This window comes from Microcaecilia unicolor, chromosome 3 (genome assembly GCF_901765095.1).
Source record: "Microcaecilia unicolor chromosome 3, aMicUni1.1, whole genome shotgun sequence".
Classification (NCBI taxonomy): domain Eukaryota; kingdom Metazoa; phylum Chordata; class Amphibia; order Gymnophiona; family Siphonopidae; genus Microcaecilia; species Microcaecilia unicolor.
Window position 1 is genome coordinate 63,893,225 of NC_044033.1, and position 24,046 is coordinate 63,917,270.

Consider the following 24,046-nt stretch of genomic DNA (forward strand, 5'->3'; position numbering starts at 1 on the left):
GAAAGCTACGTTTGCCTAAAGTGGATTCATTGGTTGCAGCAGTCAAAACAAGGCCACACTACCTGTGGTGAGTTCAGGTTTTACTTATAGTTCCAGAGTTGGTTAAATGCAGTTCCTAGTGTGGGAGCAGCATCAGGGCAGTGCACCATATGTTGTTAGGTCCTCTGAAAAGACCTATTTAGTGTTCTCATATTCTTATATACCTTTCATTTAGAGAGTTTTAAGTCCCCCCCCCTCTGCACATCAAACCCCCTTGCCACCCGCAGCTGCCACTGGTAACGCTGTCCGGCCGCTGCTGCTTCTCCTGTTGAGCACCACTGTCGGTCCTAAGTTCAGCCCTTTCAGCTTATTCACAATGTGGAGGGGAGTGTCGCTGGACATGAGTGGATGGAGGGGGGGCAGGAGGGGGGAAAAAGGAGGAGGGGAGGGTCGCACATGGGTGGCTGGATGGTGGGAGGGGAGGGTCACTGGACATAGGTGGCTGCAGGGGGAGAGGGAGGGTCGCTGGACATGGATGGCTGGAGGGGGGGCAGGGGAGAGGGAGGTGGGGAGGGAGTCCTGAGACCAGAGGGGTGGGGATGGGGGCCTTGCGAGAGGGGGGTGGGGGCACACACTCACTCACTGTCTCTCACATACACTGTGACACACTCTCTGTCACACTCTATCTCTCTGTCACACACACACAGTTCACACACAAAGATACTCTGTCTCTCACACACACTCTGTCTGTCTCTCATTCTCTCTCTGACACACACACTCCATCTCTCACGTACACACTCCGAGGAAAACCTTGCTAGCGCCCGTTTCATTTGTGTCAGAAACGGGCCTTTTTTACTAGTAGCTTAATAATGTCACTCTAGTGTTCCTCTCAAGGCGGTGCTCTCCACTTCTTAACCCGACAGGGAGCCCCCGTTTCGCTGGTGCTTTGTCAGGGGTTATTTCCACATCGTTTTCCACATGAAATTGCATCCACAATTACTAATCCACTCCGTCTTCTGCCCAAACCTACTGCAGGTAGGTGAGAAGCCATTCATTGCGAGCACCATTTTAAAGGGGTGAAAACCCCTCCCTTTCATTGATCTAGCCTGGATTGCGTCACTTCCTCCAGCTGCGTCTAGCCTCTTCACACCGGGATTACATAGTTAATAGATGTCGCATGGTAAGGCTATGTATCTTCAAAAAAAATGCTGACCATTGAGATCCAAGATGGCGTCTAGCTGAACGGATGTGCGCCGAGCTCTCTCCTCCCTCCATTGAAACCTGCACACGGAGTTTCGCTTGCCGTTATGGGCAAGCGAAAGGGTAAACCCAGTGCACTTGTCTCCGCACGCAGGGTGGATCCAGCCCCGTTGCGGCAGATGACTCTGGCAGAGATGGGATTGCTGACGCCGGGAGCTGGCGGTTTCGCTACGGGCGGTCCGGAAAATCTTACAGACCTGAGCGCTGAGGGAGTCTCGTTGAGCCCACCCCCAATGGCTGTACTCCCAAGGCCAGGAGAGAGGCAGGATTCAGCGGTGGAACGGAGCGTGGTATCCGGGAGTCGGTCCCCTGCGCTTGTTTGCGGAGACCCCGCTGCTTCCTCAACGCCAGAAGGAACATCGATGCAGGCAAGTGTACTGCCTGCAGTGAATCTGAATGCGTCCTCTGTCGTGCTGGGAGATTTGAAAAAACCTTCAGCTATTACCCTAGAAGTTTTATGGGAAGCGATACAAGGCCTAAATTCCAACGTACAACAGATTGCCCGAATCTTAACGGGAGAGTTGGCAGAGGTAAAGCAAACTCAAAAAGATATTTCTCTTAAAGTTGCAGAGCACACATCTAAAATGAATGTCTTGGACAATGACTTTAAGGCAGTGAAATCTTCAACAGAAATGTTGATGAAAAGTTTCAATTTTCAGCAGCGTAAAATAGATTTCCTTGAAAACCAAATTCGCATAAATAATCTACGTTTTCTTAACTTTCCTAAATCTCCACTCATCCCAGCACTGGAAATGTTGAGGAAATATGTGCATGAAATATTGGGAGTCCCCTCTGAGGGATTCCCTCCTATTATAAGAGTACAATATATTTCTGGTGCAAGAAAGGGTGATATTCCTCAAAATCCTCAAGCTGCTTTAAATTTAACTGACTTCCTGGAAAGTTCTATGGAGGTCATAACTGAGAGGACCACACTGCTTGTTACATTTGCACTGCAAACAGACCGTAATAACATCTTGAGACTTTATTTTCGCCATATGAACTCCATTTTTCTTGGGTCAAAAATACAGATTTTCCCAGACTTTTCCAAGGACACCCAGAGAAGAAGAAAAGTTTTCCTGTTACTAAAAGAAAGAGTTCTCCGTTTAGGTGGAACTTTTCAATTGAGGTTTCCTTGTAAATGTTTTATTACTATTGAATCTATATCATATATTTTTTTTGACCCAGGAAAACTACAAGAATTTATTACCTCTAAAGAATAATGTTGTAATAGGCACTGTATTAAGCGCTATTCGGCTGCGAATCTTCGCCATCTCTCTCTGTTCACTTAATTTGATTGCTTTTTGATTTTAGTTATTTTCCTAGATCTTGGATCATAATTTGTGGTCGATATAGTTTGATAATTTCCGTTTTGATTTAAGTTCCTTTAATGTTATCTTGATTGATTTATGTTGTATTGCATAAATGTAAACTTGAAATAAATATAAATAAAAAAAAAATGCTGACCATTCAACTCTGACGTTTAGCCCTTCAGGTTCCATGGTGTTAAAATAGAAGATCCATTTTTGTTCTTTCTGACGGAGGATTTTTTCCAGATCTCCCCGTCTTTGTGATGGTTTAATTTGTTCTAATACCATACATGATAGCTCCTCAAATTTATGCTGTTGCATTTCATTATGTGTCACCTTTGGTGCTTCACGCTTCATCAGTTTCATACAAGATCGATGTTTCAATAGCCTCACCTTCAAACTTCTCGTGGTTTGCCCAATATATAATAATCCACAGGGACATTGAATAATGTATATCACACCAGTGGATTCACAGGTAGTCTTTGATTTTAAGGCGCATATGCGCCCTGTTCTCGGCTGAATAAATTTACTCCCCTCAGCCATTATATGGCATACCGAACAGCGGCCACATTTTTTGTGGCTGCCTACTTCTGTAATTGATTTGATAGGTGACCATACATCATTTAAGCTTAGCAGATCTCCTAAATTACATCCTCTTTGGTATGAAAACAAAATGTTAGATTGTGCAAACATAGGATGCTTCTTGAGTAGCTCGAAATGTCGCTTTATGGTGTTACTTATTCTGACAGGTTCTGCATCAAATTTTAGGACAAAGGGTAATATATCTTCTTCTTGTCGTTTAGATTTATATTCTAATAATGCTTCCCTCGGATTTTATTCAGCTCTTTTGATAGCTCTCTTGATTAGCTGTCTCGGATATCCATGTTGTAATAATTTCTCACTTAGTGAGTTTGTGCATAGTTTGTAATCTTTCTCTTGAGAACATATCCGCCTTCAGCGTAAAAATTGGGCATATGGGATGTTCTTTTTCATATGGGGAGGATGCATGCTCCCATAATGTAAAAGGGAGTTGTGATATGTTGGTTTAGAAAACACAGTTGTGCTAAAGTTTTCTCCCTCTTTTTGAACCCATATGTCCAAAAAAGCTATATGGTCTTTATGACTTACGGCTTCAAATTCTATCTGAGGGTGACACAAATTAAGAAAACTCACGAACTGCTGTAACATCTCAGATGTCCCAGTCCATATGTAGAACACGTCATTGATGAAACGTTTCCAACATTTAACATATTGGAAAAACCGTGACGTGTAGATCCAGTTTTCTTCGAAAATTGGCATAAAGAGATTCGCCACTGTGGGTGCAAATGTAGCACCCATTGCTGTGCCAGATTTCTGTTGAAACATTTTGCTATCAAAGATAAAGAAGTTCGTTTTCATGGCTATCTCACATAATTTCACTAGGAATTGTGAAGGGACTAAATGGGGTCTTGGCCTCTCTTCCAATGATAGCTGCACTATCTCCAGTGCTTCTTCCTGGGGTATACTGGTGTACAGAGAACATACGTCAAAAGTCACTAAAGTCCAATCTTTCAAACCAGTTTATTTATCGTTTGAAGGATCCTTAGAAAATGGGTTGTGTCTTGATTGTATGATTTAATAGAGCTTAAACACAGTTGTAGATGGATATCGATGAATTTACATAGACGCTCCAATAAAGAGTCTCTAGCCGAGACTATCGGTCACCCAGGGGGCTGCTCTAAACGTTAATGTATCTTTGGTAGTAGGTAAAATACCGGAATTTTATGTTTTGTGTAATTTAGGAATTTAAATTCCTTAGGTGTCACAAATCCCTGTTCATAACCTATTTTTGTAACATCGGCTATAAGTTGCATAATTGATAAGGAAGGGTCATTGGGTAAATTATCATAATTATCAGTGTTTTCCAATTGATTGTATACATGAAAGAAGCATACAATCAATTGGAAAACACTGAGAAAGGCAGGGACAAATCAAATTCGGATATACATATAAAGTATTACATACCATGTAAAATGAGTTTATCTTGTTGGCGAGACTAGATGGACCGTTCAGGTCTTTATCTGCCGTCATTTACTATGTTACTATGTTAAAGGCACTGGGCTGAAAAAAGGGGGTGGTGTAGGAGAAGGGGGAGGGAGAAGAGAGAAAGGAGATAATGGACGGGCTGCGCCGCCAACAGATACTTTGCAGGGGGGCACCAGAGACCCTAGCACTGGCTCTGCCCTTTAAAATGGCTGCCGAGACTTAAAGGGCAGTGGCCTTGTGAGACTTCCACGGAAGTCTTGCGAGGCCACCGCTTGAAGTCTTGGCAGACATTTTAAAGGAACAGTGGGCAGGAACGAGTGGAGATCTTTTCTGCCCTGAAGAGGCCACTAGACCACTAGGGTCAATTCAGGAGCATTCAGGGAGGTCACCCTGGGCTGGAGGGGAGGTGAATGGATGGAGTCATGCTTGGCATGGGTGGGAGGGGGCTGTAAAAAGGGTGGAGGAAGTGTGGGTGCAGGGAGAAGGAAGTAGAGAGGAAAGATTTGTAAGGGGGACATACATGGAGGGGGGAAGGGAAAAGGGGAACTAGAGCACATGGGATAGAAGGGAATGGAGAGGAGAGGGGGACATGCTGCTCATGGATGGGAGGGAAAGGAAAAGGGGACATGCTGTTCACGGATGTTTGCTTTTTTGGAAATGTGTATCTTTTTTTTTTTTTTTTTTACTTTTGTATTTAGCAGGTATGGAAGAAAATGATTAATGTTACTTTTACCAGTATTTTTACTGCTTATAGAATCTGGCTTTTGGGGGAGGGGTGTCAAGGTGACTGTGGCATGGCAGGGGCTGGGTGGGCCAGGGACGGGGATGGAGGAGATTACTGATTGTGAGGATGGGTTAGATTTCTGTGGGGACGGGTTAGATTTCTGCCACCATGCAGCTCTCTACTCGGGACCTCAAAAAGGTAATACGGCTTCCAAAGTCACGATTGCTCGCTGGTCAAGGAGGCTATTACGTCCGAGTATTTATTAGCAAGTATACCACTTCCGGTCATATTTTGGGCGCATTCTACGTGTGCTGTTGCGGCTTCTTTGGAAGCCCTTCTGTTCTTCATGGAGGAAATATGTAGGGTGGTGACATGATCTTCCTTGCACACCTTCTCCAGACACTACTGTTTGAATGTCTCTACTCAGTTGAATGCATCTTTTGGAGTATCTGTGCTATCTGTGGGAGCTTCAGGTTTCCACCCTACTTAAGGACTGCTCTGCTACATCCCACAAGTCTCTGGATTCATCTGCTGCTGATGCCAAGGAATTAAAAATTATATCTTAACTGATAATTTTCTTTTCGGTTAGTTCTCTCTGTTGGAACTGTTGCTACATTTTAGTTGGACTATTGTAATTGGTGTATGTGTTGGCACTTCTTAGTTTATCACTTTTCCCTGTGGGGAAGGAGGAATGTTATAATTCTGTTTCCTTCTGCTTTGTTATGAGAAATACTGAATGACCAAGGAGCATACTGTCCTGCAAGACAGTTCAGTAGAGTACACTCTATCTCCACCTGCTGGTAGATGGTCACACCCACAAATCTCTGGATTCATCTGCTGCGACTAAAGGAAAGAAAATTATTAGATAATATATAAATTGTTCCTTTTTACTGTCACATTTTTTTTCTTCTTTGCTTTCAGAGAATGTGTAAGCAGTTCCCTGTGTATTCCTTTAGCAAGTCAGAAGAGGTAAGTACACTAAATCTGTACCGTTAGATTTGGTTATTAAAATGTTCCTCTGCAACATAAAGTATGATTTTATTTCTTAAGCATTTTGTTTTGTGTGGGACAGGAGTTCTACGGGGCGTCCCGACTGGACATGCATTGTGATTGGTTTCACTTCTGGCTGTGTGCGCTTTTACACTGAGGTTAGTTGCTTATTTTCATTCTTTTGAATGAGAAAAATAGGCATGGTGACGGCTTAGCCAAAGATGTTTCCTGCAGACTCACAAGCAATCCTTGTACCTTCTGTATCTACATATCTGTCTTTAAAAAAAAAAAACAAATAATAAAACAAAACTGGTGCCTTGGCTAAGTATTGACATCACTACACAGAAGATTTGGTTTCTGTATGTCAGAGTCCTATTTTGAAGATTATATGTTCAGGCCCCCTTTGGAAGGAAGGCCAATGAATTGCTTTCAAGAAACAGCACTCGAGGTTTCAGCCTCAGAAGAGGCTTCACTTTAGCCCTTGAGCATTACCGAAGATTAGTTCAATGTTGTGTAAAGGAATATAGATGGTGGATAGAAATGGGAACAATCAAGACATGTTATACATTTACCATAGTGCAATTTGTTTTTTCTTTCTACTCTTTTCTATTTAATTATGCCAGACTTCTGGCTGTGATCTGGCAAAATAGAATGTGTGTCTGCAGGTCAGCTCTTACACCTACAAATGCACTTTCTTCAATAACAGTTTGGAATCCTAGTGGCTACATATGACACAATACATGTTGTATAATACATCTGTCTTATACTCCTCGCAATACCAAGCATTCCCATCCCATTAGAGATCCATCAACTTTCCTGTAGGCTATGGTTTTCCTCCTTGGTCACATCCATTATCCCTTTTTTTCTGTAATAATTATAAGATATTCAACAGCAGTGTGGAAGAGTAGCCTAATGGTTAGAGCAGCAGGCTGAGAAGCAAGGGAACCTGGTTCAAATGCCACTTCGACTCTGTGACCTTGGGCAAGTTATTTAACCCTCCATTGCTTTAGGGGGTCTTTTACTAAGCTGAGGTACCTTTTTTAGCTCACGGTAGAAATCAGCTGACTGTAAACGCCGGCGTCTTGACGTTTATCGCCAGCTGATTTTTACCACGAGCTAAAAATGCTACTGTGGCTTAGTAAAAGACCTCCTCTACCCTTAGTACACACTTAAATTGCGAGCCCTTCAGGGACAGAAAAATATCTACTGTACCTGAATGTACACTGCCTCAATAACCTTTGGGCTTACAGGCAGTATGTAAGAAAACATATATATTTATTTTTAAAAGGCTTAAATCCTCCATGCCCCAGACCTTAGAGTAGTGTCTTGGTATCCTCATGTTAGTGAGGTTGAACCAGCAACTGCTTGGTTTCCATATCTTACCTGCCCAGATCTTTGAGCCAGCCTAAATTGATTTACTTTTCTAATTTTATATCTGGAGACAAAAATGTTGCAACAAAAAGTTTTACCAAAGGCTGTACATGGCATTTTCTGTAAATTATTAACATCAGTGTGTTAAACTTAGGTTTTGCTTTCCAGAATGGTGTGTTATTACTGGCTCAGCTTTTAAATGAAGATCCTGTCCTCCAGCTTAAGTGCAGAACCTATGAGATCCCACGGCATCCTGGAGTCACAGAACAGGTGGTATAGCAGATTTCGGTTTTCTTTTTTTTTTTTTTGGTACCACAAATGCCATTTATTTATTTACTTACTTAAAATGATATCTGTATCCCGCAGTTCATGTTCAATGTGGATTACAACCAAGACAGTTTAGTTCATACATATTGTAGTTATAAATCTTCTGATAAATGAAAAATGTTGAGTAAATCTTCTAGATGTAGTCATATGAAACTTTATAAAAATTAGTTTATGAATTATTTTACAAGGTTGTATTTATTTGTTACATTTGTATCCCACATTTTCCCACCTATTTGCAGGCTCAGTGTGGCTTACATAGTACCCTACAGGCGATCGCCAATATCGGTATGAACAAATACAGAGTGGTGTTGTAATATAAGACGGTTCATTTGTTACAGACACATTAGGGAATCTTAAGGGGGAAGAATTAAGTTATGTCCAGTACGAGCTTTGGTTTTGTTGTATTACATGGTTAAGGCATTAAGTTGGATTGTTAGGGTATGCCTTTCTGAACAGGTAAATTTTCAGTAATTTCGGGTGATTGTTTGTCGTCTTTCATATGTGCTTACATATGAAAACTGGATGAGTAGGTTGATTTGTATTTGACTCCTTTGCAGCTTGGGTGGTGGAGATTTAAGTATGCTCGAATTGATCTTGAAGCTTTCCTCTTTGGTAGGTTATCAATAGAAATCAAACAAAATAAAACATGGAAAAGACACTCCTCTACTCCTTGGTAGGTCAATGAGATCGATCATTTATCCTGGGACATCTCCGTAGATGATTTTATGGACCATGGTGCAGACTTTGAATGTAATATGCTCTTTGATTGGCAGCCAGTATAGTTTTTCTCGTAGGGGTATGGCATTTTCGAATCTGGTTTTTCCATATATAAGCCTGGCTGCTGTATTTTGCGCAGTTTGAAGTTTCTTTAGGATTTGTTCTTTGCATCCCGTGTAGATTCCATTGCAGTAGTCTAGATGACTTAGTACCATGGTTTTGTACCAGGTTGCGAAATATTTCCCTCGGGGGAAAAAAGGTTTTTACTCATTTGAGTTTCCACATTGAGTGGAACATTTTCTTTGTTGTGGCTTTCGTTTGGTTCTACAGTGTGAGATTGCAGTCAATAATAACTCTGAGAATTTTTTAGGCTGTCGGAGATAGGGAGGTTGTGATCTGGGGTGATTATGTTGGTGGGTTTGTTCGTATTGTATTGGGATGAAAGGATGAGACAGTGTGTTTTTTCTGTGTTAAGTTTTAGTTGGAAATCATTCACCCATGAATTCATGATGTTTAGGCTGAGTTTGATTTCATTGGTGATTTCGGCTAGATCATGTTTGTAAGGGATGTATATTGTGACGTCTTCTGCTTAAATGAAGGGGTTGAGGCCTTGGTTGAATAAGGACTTGGCTAGTGGGGTCATCATTAGGTTAAAGAGGAGTGGCGATAGTGGTGATCCTTGGGGTACTCCACAGTCTGTTTTCCATGGTGATGATATATTTGAATTTGATTTCACTTGATATGATCTATTGGTTAGGAAACCCTTGATCCAGCTGAGTACACTTCCGCCAATCCCGAAGTATTCTAGGATGCTTAGTAGTATATTGTGGTTAACCATGTCGAACGCACTAGACATGTCGAATTGTAGGAGAAGTATATTGTTGCCTAATGCAATTTATTGTTTGAATTTGGCTATGAGAGTAATTAGTACTGTTTTGGTGCTGTGGTTGGCGCGAAATCCTGATTGTGATTCATGTAGTATTGAGAATTTGTCTATGTAATCAGTAAGTTGTTTGGTTACCATGCTTTCCATCAGTTTAACTACCAATGGTGATATCGTTTGTTTTTTTTCTTGGTATCTTTTGCATAACAAACATTGAATTATAAGCAGTTATACAGGATACAGCTTGAAAGCATAAAAGTGGTTAATCCTGTCTTCCATTATCTTGTTGTGGGAACTCTCTGATATATCTACATTTGACCATACATAATAATACCTAAACCCCATATTTCCCAGATCACTAATACGTCTAGAATGTTACAGAAGCAAAATTTAGTAGTGAATGATCAGAGTGTAAAGCCCCTTTGGAAGTGGTGGCATGGAATGAGGACTCTTAATTGTAGTAAGACTTCAGGCTGTAGATGAAATAATGGTTCATGATTTGGCCCAAGATATATGACTTTATTAATAAGGAGATGACCCAAATGCATGAATTTACTATTCAAAATAGACTGGCCTTAGATTATTTACTTTCTGCCTAAGGAGAGGTGTGTGTGCCTTCATAAATACTGGTAGTTGTGTTTATGTTGATGACCAATCTCAGATATTGTTGCATTCAGCAGCCTATCTCGAGAATCTGACCTACATTCCAAACGTTCAGATATAGGTTACAGTACCTGGGGTTGGTCCTGGTTACCAAACTTTGGTTCTTGGGGAAGGAACATTGTACAGATTATAGTTTGTAGTAATTATATTAATATTAGTAACTTGTGTTGGATTTCAGTGTTGTGTGCAATGACTCCAATACTGTGTTAAACAGATAACCACATTGAAAGCACCTACCAAGACTTCTCAAATAATGTATGTTACAAATCACGTAGCTGGAGAACAGAGTGAGAATGTAGACTTAATCTTTGATGGGGGGAAATTGTGAAGTGATAATATTAGAAATAGAAGCCCTAATGAACATATAATGAAGATTTGTCTCATTCTTATTATAACAGCATGGATCATCTGTATGTTAATCCTTCTTGGTTTTATTTTTTAGCTAATAATATTTCAAAAGAAAAAAAGAACTTTAGCAATAGCTTGTGTTATATTCCACAGAAACTTCTACAGTATCTATTCATAGGGTAGTACATTGCAATGTGTCATCATCATTCCCTCTCACCTGTGAGAATTTCTTTTTAAAGAACACACTATATCAGCAGTTGGGTGGTTCCAAGTGATTTAAGTGGACAGAAGCCTCTCCTCCCCGCTTAAATTGCTTTGAATATCGGACAGTGTGATATGTTGGGATTATGAAGAGTAAGGGATTTGTTGTAACAGTACTGCTAAGACACTAGATATAAAATTGTTAATTAGTACTTTATCTAATACAAGGATCTCTTTGAATGCAAATCAGGTTCTCACAAGAAGGCTTATTGTGGAATTTACCATATTATAGTAACAGCAAAAGTTATTTTTAGGTTTAGTTCAGTAACTTGGCTATAAAAATGGTTTTGGCACCAATATGTCACTCAGTTGGATTTAAACTTGGCACTAACGGGGCTGACTTATTTATTAGGCAAACTAGGTGGGCACCTTCTAGGAAGAGATTAAAGAGCAACTTCAGTGAAAGCAAAATAGATTCTGACAGTCAAACAAACTCAGAGCAACAATGGAAAAAAAACTTCCACAAGATGCAAAGCAATCAAATGCAACGAAGGTGTTAAAAGGAAGGAGGAGTCGCCAAAGTGATCATGCCGCAAATTTTATTGAGGGAAGACCTGACTTGGCCAAGTTTTGGCTTATAATCTGCATCAGGGGTCATCCGATTGTCAGTGCTTGTCAGACATGTAATCAACTGGCTGATAATGGTCACTCCTAGTGAATATCGCAATGGCATCTTAGAAACAACCTTCTACTCAGAGAGAACTCTCACCTAGGGTGCCTAGTGATCTTGCCCTGGCTCTGGACACAGAACAGAATAGATCCCTATGTAATTCCAAAGCCAAGAGTGAATCGCACCCTTCCATTACGTAGCTTCCCACTATTCCAAAACCTGTTGGATAGTTGTGTCCATCAACCAGCAGGTGGAGATAGAGAAATGAAAACTGAGCTGAGACATATCTGTCTTAGCATTCAGACCTACTTCTCAGTATTTTCTTTCTCCAGCAGGTGGATGGAAGAGACTATCGTGTCGGTTTTTTTGCTTGCGGGGAATCAGGCTTCTCGGGCCTTGTTCTGCCAAGCACTACAGGGTGAACGTTGAGCCCCGCTCAGAAGCCAGTTTTGGGGCTTTGGTTCTCAGGACGGCGGCTCCAGGATACCACCCACTCTAGGGATTGCTTTTAAACGTCTCTTAGGTTCTGGAATAGTGAGAAGCTACATAATGGAAGGAGAAATGAGGTCTTACCTGATCATTTTCTTTCTGTTAGCCCGTCCCAGAGGCCCACTCAAGGTTTCTGAGATGTTTAGTTGGTGGGAAGTAATGGGCCAGAAAACAACTGTCACCATGCATGCTGCTTTTTGCATAGCTCCTGTTCTCTACAAGTTTCCAGAGATGAGAGAGGTCCGTACATGTTTACTCATCAGGTTAGCATTAGGTTAGCGAGTTGTTTAAAGTTGTTGTGGAATAGTGAGAAGGACTAATGGAAAGAAAATGATCAGGTAAGACCTAATTTCTCCTTTTGTAATCTTTTGGAAAATGTTTTCACGGAAATGACACGGCCAGTCTTCAGTTCTGTCTCAGGCAGCTAACCTGACTTTAAGAAGATAGAGAGCAAAACATAAAGCAGTGGCCAAAAGCAAAGGCAAACATTTTTTTCTCTATGGCTTTTCATAGAGAGGTGCTAAGTGGTACTATGGAGAACAGTTTGATGGAAGCCACCCTCCTTTTCTCTGTGTTCTATGTTGGCCATCTGACCTGCTGTCCCATCATTTTGACTCTCTTGAGATACTTTGTTGTAGCCCATACAGGCCAATTTAATCTCTCCCCCCCCCCCCCCCCCACACACACACAAGAGCTACAATTGGCTTACAGGCTGTGTGCAGTGAATAACAAAAGCTATAGCACATCCTTGCAAAATAGAGCATGCAAAATAGAGAGTACATTCTAGAACTGTAGTGAGAAAATAGTGCCTTGTTTTCTTTTGTTTAAGCTGACAGCAGAACAGTTTTCATTATTTTGCCCCAGTATTATGGAGCCAGTTACCAGCTGAGGTGAAGGAGGAGAATAATTATTTGCATTTTAGGAAGTTGGTAAAAGCAGGTTGTTTAAGGATGCATTTGGTGAGATTTGATGGATGGATGGATGGGGGGGGGGGGGGGGGGGTGGTTGAGTGTATTGCAGGAGGGGATGAGACTTGGGGGAAGGACTTAGTGAGTGCAAGTTTTGTGTTTTTGTTTTTATGATGACTTGTATATATTTGATTTAACTGTAAACTGCTTGAGGGCTTGGTTGACCATGAGTGGGGTATCAAGTGTGAGTGAATGAATAAGTAAGTAAATAAAATAGCTTGCATTTGTCAAAGTTTAAACGCTTTTTAAATGTAATCTCATATGCTATAGATATATACTGCTATGGATTTACAGCCTGCTTCACTAACACAGACTACTCAATAATTACTGTAGATTCTTTTGAATTCGTATTAGGTAAATGAGACCTTTATTAGAGGTTCTAAAATCTACAATGATTAAGATATATACAGTGATTAAATCATCTAACTAAAAGAAAGCTATAAGACAGATATATACATATTATACATACAACATCACTGGACAGGAATTTCAGGCCCTTATCTCATCAGCCGGGAGGCCCATTGCAGCGAAAGCCCGCAGTCTTTTCTGCGCGATGTGTCCACCCACAGTTGAGACTCAGAGCTCTTCTGCAACAAGTCCCCCCTTTTGTTGGAGTAAGAAGAAGGTATTGATTGGAACTTGGTTTTTGAACAATTTTTGGTTTTACCATAAGTGTGTATAATATATTTATATACACCTTTGATAGTTTTACCCCTGACGCAGCCTGAGGGTGAGACGTGGCCACGTCGGGTATTGTTCCAGTAAACCTTTTTGACCTTATTCTGCTTTTCTGTTTGTTTACACAATCAAAGTTAAACAATCATTTTTAAACAGAATTCCTTCTAATCACAAATACAGACCCCGAGTGCATTTGTTGGTCAAGGCAGATAGAGTTGAAAAGCAATCTCTAAAATCCTTTTTATTACAAGATGTGCTTGCAGTATTGAATGCAAGGGCAGAGGTGCACACAGTGCTGGAATTAAGTGATACATGTTGGGGCTCCCCCCCCCCCCCCTCTGTGTGCCGTTTGTGAGGCCTTTCTAGAAATACTACAAAAGGAGACTGCACCTGTAAATAAGCCACCTGTTGCAAGATATTAAAAAGAAATATCATCACTAGCATAAATCAATGAATCACTATAATGAAAAGTGTACTTTTGGGATGAAATTAAGGAAAGAATTGAAATGTTAATATTGAGTCCCAGGCACTATATTTATGCAGTCATATTTCTCCACGAGTCTAGCTCATTCGGAAGGAAGACAGTTGGAGAGCATCATACCTGAGAATACTAGATATTAGCATAGACAAAGATGCATAAACTTTGTAAAATCTTGTAGCAGGATTTTGAGACAATGAAAATTTGCCATAGCAGTTCCTTCTTTGAACGTTTCTAGGCATAGAAAAGACATCTATCGGTATAATAACATATATGCAGCTCTGTTTGCTCTAGTGCAGCTGAAAATTTTTTTGGTCTATTTTCTGTTGTTTCTTGTTAAATCATATGTGCAAACAAATAATAACATACTCTAAACAAAATAAAGTAAGTTCTTCGCTCCATACTAGTTGGGAAAGCTAGACTTTGCCCTTGGTCTTCAGATGGTGATGTGTTTTTAATGAGTGTTAGAGAGGGGAAAAGTGGGTCATCTGCGTACTGCCTCTTGGAAATTATTGCAGTACCATATCAAGACTCATTTGAGACAACCTTGGTGAATGCCACAGACTGATTTGTTCATCTACAGCCACTCCGTTTTGTCCAAGTGTTAACGTAGTGCCAGATTTTTTCAAGCATTGTTGAACCAGATGTTTACTTCTGCCGGTAATTCATTGTGGTAGCATCTGCAGTCTGTGCCTATGCTAGTTAACTAGAACGTTTAGGATTTCAGTTACTGGGTTTATATATACAGAGAAAAGAATGCTATTCTATCATAAAAGTGATGACTGATTTTTTTTCTTTTTCTGTTCATAAAGCATGAAGAGTTGAGCATTCTGTATCCAGCTGCCATAGTGACCATTGATGGTTTCAGCCTGTTCCAGTCCCTCCGTGCTTGTCGAAACCAGGTAGCAAGAGGTATGTTTCAGAAAATAACTGTGCGACTATTGGAGTATTCAAATAGAGATGTGATCCTCCTAACTCATTCTTTTGTCTGGACTGATAGTTAATTCTGTGCATCTATATCAATTGGGAATAAAATGTTGATAATCAGTGTTGGTGATCAGAAATGGTAGCAGTATTTGTCACCTGTATATATTATTATTTTATTTCTTGCATTTGTATCCATTTTCCCACCTATTTGCAGGCTCAATATGGCTTACATAGTACCGTGGTGGTGATCGCCAGTTCCGGTATAACAGATACAAAGTGATATAGTAGAAGGTTCATGTGTGATAGACACATTAGGGAATATGGAGGAAGGGTTAAGTTTTTGTCCAGGTCGGGTAGTAGTTTCCTTGTGTTGCAGGATCAAGGCATTTAGGTTGGGTCATTGGGGTATGCCTTTTTGAATAGATTAGTTTTTAGTGATTTCCGAAATATTGGTAGATCATGCGTTGTTTTCATGGCATTTGGTAGTGCATTCCATAATTGCGTGCTTATGAAGGAGAAGCTGGATGCATAGGTTGGTTTATATGTAAGTCTTTTGCAGCTTGGGTGATGAAGGTTTAAGTATGTACGTGTTGATCTTGTAGTGTTTCTGGCTGGTAGGTGGATGAGGTCTATCATGTATCCCGGGACCTCACCGTAGATGATTTTATGAACTAGGGTGCAGATTTTAAAGGCAATACATTCTTTGATCGGGAGCCAATGTAGTTTTTCGCGTAGAGGTTTGACGCTTTCATATCTTGTTTTTCCAAAAATAAGTCTGGCTGCGTTGTTTTGAGCTGTTTGGAGTTACTTTATGATTTGTTCCTTGCATCCTGCGTAGATTGCATTACAATAGTCCAGGTGACTTAGTACCATTGATTGTACCAGGTTGCGGAATATTGCTCTCGGGAAGAAAGGTTTTATTCGTTTAAGTTTCCACATTGATTGGAACATTTTCCTTGTGATTTTCGCTTGGGTTTCCGATCATTGGTAACTCCAAGAATTTTTAGGCTTTCTGAAACAGGGAGGGTGTAGTCTGGGTGTAATCAGTTTCAGTATGAATGGCTTGATTTGTTTTTGTGTAATGGGGTATTTAGCATTTTTTGGCCTGACAGGTTTCTTTTCTGGTTCTTTTGGGCTTCCAGTTCAGTAGGAGTTGGCTTTTGTTGGGCTACAATGCCATATGCCTTTGTTTGCACCTACACACATTTTTTTTCTACTTTATTTCATACTCGCTCCCCTTCTTACCACAGTAGTCACAATCACTGCAGTAACATTCTTGGTTTAACCCACACATAACAGCTTTTCTCTGAACCTGGTAGGTGTGCATCTTAAAGAACATCACCAACTGGCCAGATTCAACTGTCTTCACCTACCCCAGGGTTTGTGAATGCTGTTTCTGCAGCATTCCCAGCCCTGGCTTGCCCAGTGAGCAGATCATTTGACCTGCAAATCAAAACTAGGTCCTCTGCGTGACAGTTTGTAGCATGGTGTCTCAGCCATTAACCTGGCTCATGTGTATATTGTTAAAAGCATTCTTTAACATATCATTCTTACAGGATGTTCCTTTAAAACTAGTTATCTGCAGATCTGAAGTGTATCTAGTCTAAAAGTAGGGGTGAAATGCTGTTATACAGGTGGTTAGTCAGACCCCACCTGGATTATGATGTCGAGTAGTTCTAGAAGCCTTGTCTCTAGAAGGATATAGGCAGAATAGAGCAGATTGATAACGAGGCTACCAAAATGGTGATATTCTGCCCCAGAAATCTTATAAAGTGAGGCTTGCGAGGTCATTTTCAAATCATTTTGTGATATTTGCATGTGTCTGTAGCATGCTAACATGGATATGTCCTCAGTATGCAGTTAGGGCAGGCTTAAAAAGTTTGCATGTATTTCCTGTTTTGCAGCAGCAGTATACATATATGTAGTTTACCTGTCAGCTTTTTATACATTGTCTGAGTCATGCATAAATGTAAACTGACTGCATGTTTGGACTTAAGCTTTGGTGGAGTGATTGAGGGGACAATTATACCTCTCTGGTATTTAAAACCTCATTAAAAATTTTTAAAAATATATAGTTCTATAGCTCTCTTCCTTAATTGGCTCCCCTTAGACATCCGGCTTTGTGAAATTTGGCATGTACTTGCGTAGGTTGCAAAATCTGCCCCCAGCATGTTTTAAATGTTGCCATTTACATGTACAACATCCTGCATGCTTCTTTTTTTATTGTTTGTTTTTATGTAAAATGGCTGCTCCTGCCAAGTGTTTGTTTTTTGCGCATCCTTATAGGTATTTTAGAAAAAACTCTTTGTTCAGAGAGCCTTTTGTAAGTTATCTTTCATGTTTTGAAATTCCCGAAATGGATGTCCCTTTTTTGACCTTTACAACCTATACAAAATAGGGCTTTGTAGGGCTTGTAAGTATGGGTATCCCAGAGGAGAAAGATATATAATATGAACAGCCAAATACCTGAAAGGTATTAATAATGTACAAGAAAGGTGTTTTGTTTTTTAATAGAAAAAAAAAAGTTCTAGAAGAAGGGACTATCGGGTTCCAAGATGGTGACTTCAGAGTGCCCTCCTGGATTAGGTAGTGTTAGCTAAAACAGTAAAAGACTTCAAGAAGACATAAGCACAGAGGATCCTTAGTTGCAAAAAATTGGAAAGGCAGTAGAAGCTTGATTTCTTGCAGTCCTTCCCAAACCTCTCCTGGAGGTGCATATAGCTAATTATTTTTTTAGGATTACTATAATGAATATGCATGAAATAGAATATGCATAGTGAATCTCCAATATATGTGAATTTATCTCTTGCATATTCAGTATAGTAATCCTGAAAACCCAACAGATTAGGTGAACCTCCAGGAGAGCGGTTGAGAAGCACCGGCCTAGTGGTATGCATTTGAAGTTCTCTGCTTTAGAACTTCATTGATGAGTGCTGATGCTGGCTGAATGAGTGGCAAAATGTAGTATTAGGAGGCTTAACAAAAACAGAGGTAACCAAACAACAGAGTCTGTCAAGAATCTGCAACCACAATAATAACTAGAAGTTCTAGTAGAAACACAGGTGCACAGCTGGATTTGTCTGGCAGGATGCGCAGGGATCCCCGGAGCCCAGATGGTCAGGAGACAACCATGCTAGCACTGATAATTTAGACTATTACAAGGCTTTGTTACGGGAAAGGAGAGGTGCTGGATGCAAACTAGGGAGGGATTTTTGTGTTCTCATCTACTCGGGATAGTAAAATACAGATAAGCAGGATGAAAACACTGTCCAGAATAAGGAGTTACATCTTACGAGAGGTCACACTGCATGATTGGCATCTGGGGTATATCCTTAGCAGTGTGGACAGGAATAACTAGGCAGATTGAATGGGCTGAATTTAGTATTTTTCTATTATATGCAGTAAAATGACTATGTATTCTTGGCTTGTATGCACAGATCATGAAAATGTAATGGGTATAAGTTTTAGCTTTCTAAGTAACCTATAACTGTTTTTGCTTTATGATTGTTTAATATTAAAAATGGGAAGCTACAGCCTCTGGCAATGAGAACATTCAACCGCCGCCTCTAGCGTACAAGAAGTGGGGGCTTCTGGATGTTGATACTATTGTTGACCATGCAAGTGTTGGTAAGCAGCATCACCTTATTTTATGAATAGAAAGGGCCAAATCAAACTCAAGATCAATATTTTCTGAAAGGGGTTTCTCTAATAATGGCATAACAAAAATGTTTTGCCAATCTATGAATGTAAAAATACAAAAGATGTATAGTAAGAAGAAGCAAATGTACAGTGGCAGTATAAGTGTCTCAAACCTTTGTACGTTTTCACATTTTGTGGTCTACAAATACAATCAGATTGCTTTAAAGTAGGAATTTGTTTCACTGACCTATACAACATGCTCTAAGAATAAAAAAAAAATGCTTTGATTGTGTGATTCTTCATGCCCTTTGTCATGACCATCCCCAATAAGCTCCATCTCCAAAAATTGCCTTAACAAGGCCCTTAATAAGTGAAATAGAGACCATCTTTGTGTAATCCCAGTACCAGAGCTTATTCAAATACTCCTGGATAAAAAAAATCAACGTTTCTATTTAATGAATTTGAAGCAAGGGTCCAAACACACCAAACTCGGAGCTGCTGATAACTCCAGGATAAAGTTATTCAACGTTCCATACTAGGAGAAGAATGTAAGAATTTCAGTGTGTTTGAATATCCAAGGCACTATCAGAGGCCAATCGAGTTTCGGTTTTGGATTCACCATCAAAACCGACCTGAAATTCAGGTTTGGGTTTTTGCTGAAAATGGTAGTGCATTTTTGGCTGAAACTGAAACTCCCCGCTCCCACAACCAGTCTGTGCTGTGCCGTATGCTTGGGCCGGCCAGCCTCCCCCACCCCCCTATGGCAGAAAAACCCATCCTCCTGGGCTGCCCACCAAATTCTGCCCTCCCTGGGCCTACCTTCTAAAAAAAAGCCCTGGTGGTGTAGTGACCACTTCGGAGCAGGAGCAATCCTGAGTCGCTTCTGTCCCCTCCCACTGTGTAGTGAAAAAGATGGCCGCTATTTTGAGATTGAATTGGCATGAGCAGGAGCAACTGGGGATTGCTTCTGCCCATGCTGGTTCCAGTCTCAAAATTGTGACCATGACCTCCCGTGGCAGTCTTGGTCAACATTTTCACTGTTCATCGGGTGGGGACAGGAGCGACTTGGGATTCAGCTCCGAAGAGGCCACTAGACCACTAGGGCTTTTTGAAGGTAGGCCTGGGGAGGGCAGAGTTGGTGGGTGGCCTGGGGAGATGGGTTTTCTGTCCGGGGTCGGGGGGGGGGGGGGAGGAGGCTGGCCTGGGGGGTTGGACTTGCAGCAGCTTTGGGAGTGAGAGGCTACAGCTTCAGCTCCATCCAAAACCAATCAGTGAATTTTGGCTGCAGATTCAGTTTCGGCCAGAACCAAAAGCCCCAGTTTTGTCAGCTCTATCATTGTAGATTGGAAACAGGCAACCATGAAGACACTGTCTCAATGAAGTCATCCCTCCAAAGTCAGTAGCTCTGGCTTAGGGTAACTGATGAGGAAAGTCACTATTATGCCTAAGATTTACTTTAAAAGAATTAGAGTTCTGTAGCTATGGTAGGGGAAAATGTTGACTGTAAAACAGTTTCAAGATTATTCCACAGATCATGGCCTGTTGGCCTGTATTGGAGGGTGGCAAGAAAGATGACATGGTTGAAGGAAAGTAAAAATCAGAAACTTCAATTTTAACTCAAAATTTAAATATACAAACACTGAAGAGATTAAAACATTTTTTATGATATGTGCTCAGTTTTAGGTGTATACGCTTAAACTCAGGAACTGAGATGTTATAGCACCTTTCCATACATCATAGCACACCCTGCCTCCTCCTGTTAAGTTATAACTCAATCAAATCTTCAAAGTAAACAAAAAAAAAAAATTTTTTAGTACAGATTATGTAGCACTGTTACTTAACTGAATCAGTGGTTTCATTGCAGTCAATGGTGTGTATAAGTCGTTTCATACAGATTCCTGGTTAGTGTATAACTTTTTTTATATTTAGTGCAAAACTTTGTTTTGAATGAAGAAGTTTTGCACTATATATAAAAAAAGTTATACACTAACCAGGAATCTGTATGAAACGACTTATACACACCATTGACTGCATTAAACCCACTGATTCAGTTAAGTAACAGTGCTACATAATCTGTACTAAATTTTTTTTTTTTTTTGGTTTACTTTGAAGATTTGATTGAGTTATAACTTATCAGGAGGAGGCAGGGTGTGCTATGATGTATGGAAAGGTGCTATAACATCTCAGTTCCTGAGTTTAAGTGTATACACCTAAAACTGAGCACATATCATAAAAAATGTTTTAATCTCTTCAGTGTTTGTATATTTAAATTTTGAGTTAAAATTGAAGTTTCTGATTTTTACTTATATTCATATATAAGAAACTGACTTTAAGAATACCCAGTGTATATACTCATATATGGTTGAAGAAAAGCCATATGATCTGCTGCATAGCGTTTGCAAAGCATTTTTAGGGTAACATTGCACACATGATGGGGGAAGATTTTATGGTGTGATAGGACTAAGAGAACCTTTGTGGTCTCAATGCTAAGTAGTAAGTGTGGTATAAAAGAAACACAGCACATCACCCTGCTAAGACCACCCCTAAACTGAACTATGGTGGTGGCAGTATTGTTATGAATCTTGGGATATTTGAGAGTCTTGATCCATCATTCCAAACAGAAAAGAGAATGGGGTTTAATTTACAGGAAAGATTAACATGGCAGTCTGTTCTGGAGTTAAATTAGATCTTGTAATTTCAGGAAAATTTATAAATTTGCAGTAATAAAAATGTACTTCTTGTTTCTGAGTCATTAGAAGGCATTGCATTAAAACATCTCATTTTGTTTTGGCTCTTTTAAAGGTATCATGGCTCTGTCTCCTTTCGATCAAATGAAGACAGCCTCTGTTTTAGGAGGATTTAATGCATCTGTAAAGAGTAGCCCTCCAGCTATGTCTCAGTACATTACAGTTGGAGCCAATCCTTTTACTGGTTTCTTCTATGCGCTTGAGGTAGGCTATTTTAGCTTGTTATTTGATAGTAAGATGAATGACGCATTGAATCCAATAGGGTTTTTATCCAATAGGATAAAAATAAAATACGGATTCCTTTTCCCTAGATTTTTTTCAAAGTGTATCTGACCTTAGCTGTTGCTTCAGGTTTCTTTTATGTGAAAAGATGTTTATTGAAAGTTTCAACCAAAAAAATACAATTGTAAATTACACAATGAAAAGCAAAAGCTAGAACATAACCAGCCAATAGAGCATACACATCAATTGCAGCCTATTATAGTAAACACCCCCTATTCTCCCAACACAGAACACTAAAGCAGAGACAATGGGAAGTGAAACAGGACTGCTTAACTCATACAATATTCAAATCAGGTTTCTTTTAATTTAAGATAAATAGGAACTGTCCACACTGGGCAGTTCTGTAGGAGTGTCTTTGGTGTATCACCCTGTGTGCAGCTGAGACCTGTGTCCATATACAGGCTTGAACCTGAATCATCTGTGTGAGCAAGTCTAAAATGGCTGCTTGGACATTTCCTGTTTCTCTTTCAGCCCATGAACCATGCTTGCTGACCAAGGACACTGTTAGCATAGAGAACATCTGCACTTCATCTCAGGGGGTGAAGCTGGTTACCGGGCAGATTTATAACCCCCAATATTTGATAATGCTATTGTGCACCTTTTGGAGGTGCGAACAGGCTCAGGGAGAGTGTCAGGATCAACACTGAACTTCTTTGTCTTAGAAGGCCTGCATTCCATCTACTGGATAGCAGGAATATGTGTTCTGATTGGGCCAATACCGTCACCTGAGGAGTGGACTGAGATCTGCACAGAACTTTGGAAGACAAAAAAAGGAAGAGAATTTACCTGGCACAGATAGAGAACAGTCAGATTTTCTGATAGCTCAGAGGAGACACTCTCCCTCTTAGTGCCAAATACTGGGCATTCCTGTACAGCCTTGTTACAGGGAAGTAAGCTAATAATCAATGCTGCTTACCAGTGCTGTAGACTAAGTGCCTAGGCTGCTGAAGGATAACTGTCAGCTTCGTCCTGATAAGCTGGTTTTCAGCTGGAGCTGGAAACAGGACCCTGAGTCCTCCAGAGATCAGCCACAAAGCAGGTATCTCAGGATGAGAAGCCAGGGTTTATTTTTGCAGTTTCTGCAAGTCAGAATATCATTTCTTTTACCAAAGGCTTGCCTATATTCAAGGACATGGTTTTATAACCTTATATATATGTATCTTTAGCTTTTGGTTCTCAGTTATAATTCTCTGCACTGACGTATGTTTATATGCAGATTTCTATTTGGTGTAATCCTCCGTGAGACATATCTATATATTTATCCTTTATGTTGTTTATTGTGTTTGCTTGCTTTTCCCCACTTAGTATATTTTATTATCATCTATATAATAAACAATAATATGTATATTACACATTTGCATTGCTTCTTTGGAAATTACCAGAGAGATTAAGAATTTAGGTTATGTGCTGTTTTTTTATACTGTAGTAAATCCCCCTCCCCCATCCCTTAGACACTGACGGGGCCAAATAATTGCTATATTAGGTGAATGCTGTCTCTGAGCTGTGGTTCGCTGGTGATTAGCAGATCAGCAATACCACTACTGTTCCTTTCTTGGATGTGTGTCTCATCACTAGAGCTCATCTAAGTAAGAGCCCTGTGTTTAGAAAACGTATGAGTCACTCTTATGCTGGTCTAATGCACAGTATTATTCTCTGAGGACAAGCAGGCTTACCATTCTCACAAGTGGGTAGATGCATCCCGCATCACCCGGGCTGGCATAATACCAGAGAGATTAATGAGAGCTTTCTGGAGCATGAGCAGCGATATAGTGCACATGCACAAGTGCCTTCCCGCCTGCAGCGTGACCGCACTTCAGTTTTGTTTTCTTCATGTGAGGGATGGCGTCTTTATTCGCTTGTTCCTCACACCTCCAGGAGAGAGCTATTTTTTGTGCCTTTTCGGCGGTTTTTCGCTACCCGCTCCCTTTTTTCTTCCTTTATTTTCAATTTGTTAAAAAAAAAAGTCCCTTATAGTCCCTAGCTCTTTTGCCCGTGTTTAAGTTTTAGTTCTTTTTTGGCCGGTTTTAGGCCTGCTCGGTTGGGTCTCCTTTTTGTGCCTTCTTTCCCCTTTTTAGGCACCATTGTGACTTTTAATTTCTCCGAAGCCATTTTTCCTGCCATGTCATCGTAGACTCCCTGTGACTTCAAACGCTGTACCTGATGCAACCTGACCATCTCAAGAAAAGACACCCATTCTTGGTGTCTACAGTGCCTCAGGCCTGACAGTAGCCCGGCCAACTGTGTCCTTTGTCGGTACCCCTTCGACATCAGTGGAGGAAGCTTCGCTGGAGTCAAGACGGGAGACGGCTCCTCAACACTGTTCTTGAGGACATGAGTCCTTGACGTCGAGGCGTGCCCGGTCTCGGACACCTT

General features: G+C 40.5%; 1 protein-coding gene across 2 annotated transcripts in view; it reads left to right on the top strand.

Moving 5' to 3' along the window:
* The window catches only part of RAB3GAP2 (RAB3 GTPase activating non-catalytic protein subunit 2), a 284,414-nt gene that overhangs the window by 52,449 nt on the left and 207,919 nt on the right, over nucleotides 1-24,046 (top strand). Inside the window, exons 5-10 of one of the 2 annotated variants that reach the window (XM_030196010.1) lie at nucleotides 6,217-6,264; nucleotides 6,368-6,443; nucleotides 7,825-7,926; nucleotides 14,891-14,990; nucleotides 18,534-18,632; nucleotides 21,447-21,595. In XM_030196010.1, the coding sequence (XP_030051870.1) occupies nucleotides 6,217-6,264; nucleotides 6,368-6,443; nucleotides 7,825-7,926; nucleotides 14,891-14,990; nucleotides 18,534-18,632; nucleotides 21,447-21,595 (574 nt within the window). The remainder of the gene's footprint in view (nucleotides 1-6,216; nucleotides 6,265-6,367; nucleotides 6,444-7,824; nucleotides 7,927-14,890; nucleotides 14,991-18,533; nucleotides 18,633-21,446; nucleotides 21,596-24,046) is intronic. The other variant, XM_030196011.1, reaches the window with a different exon arrangement.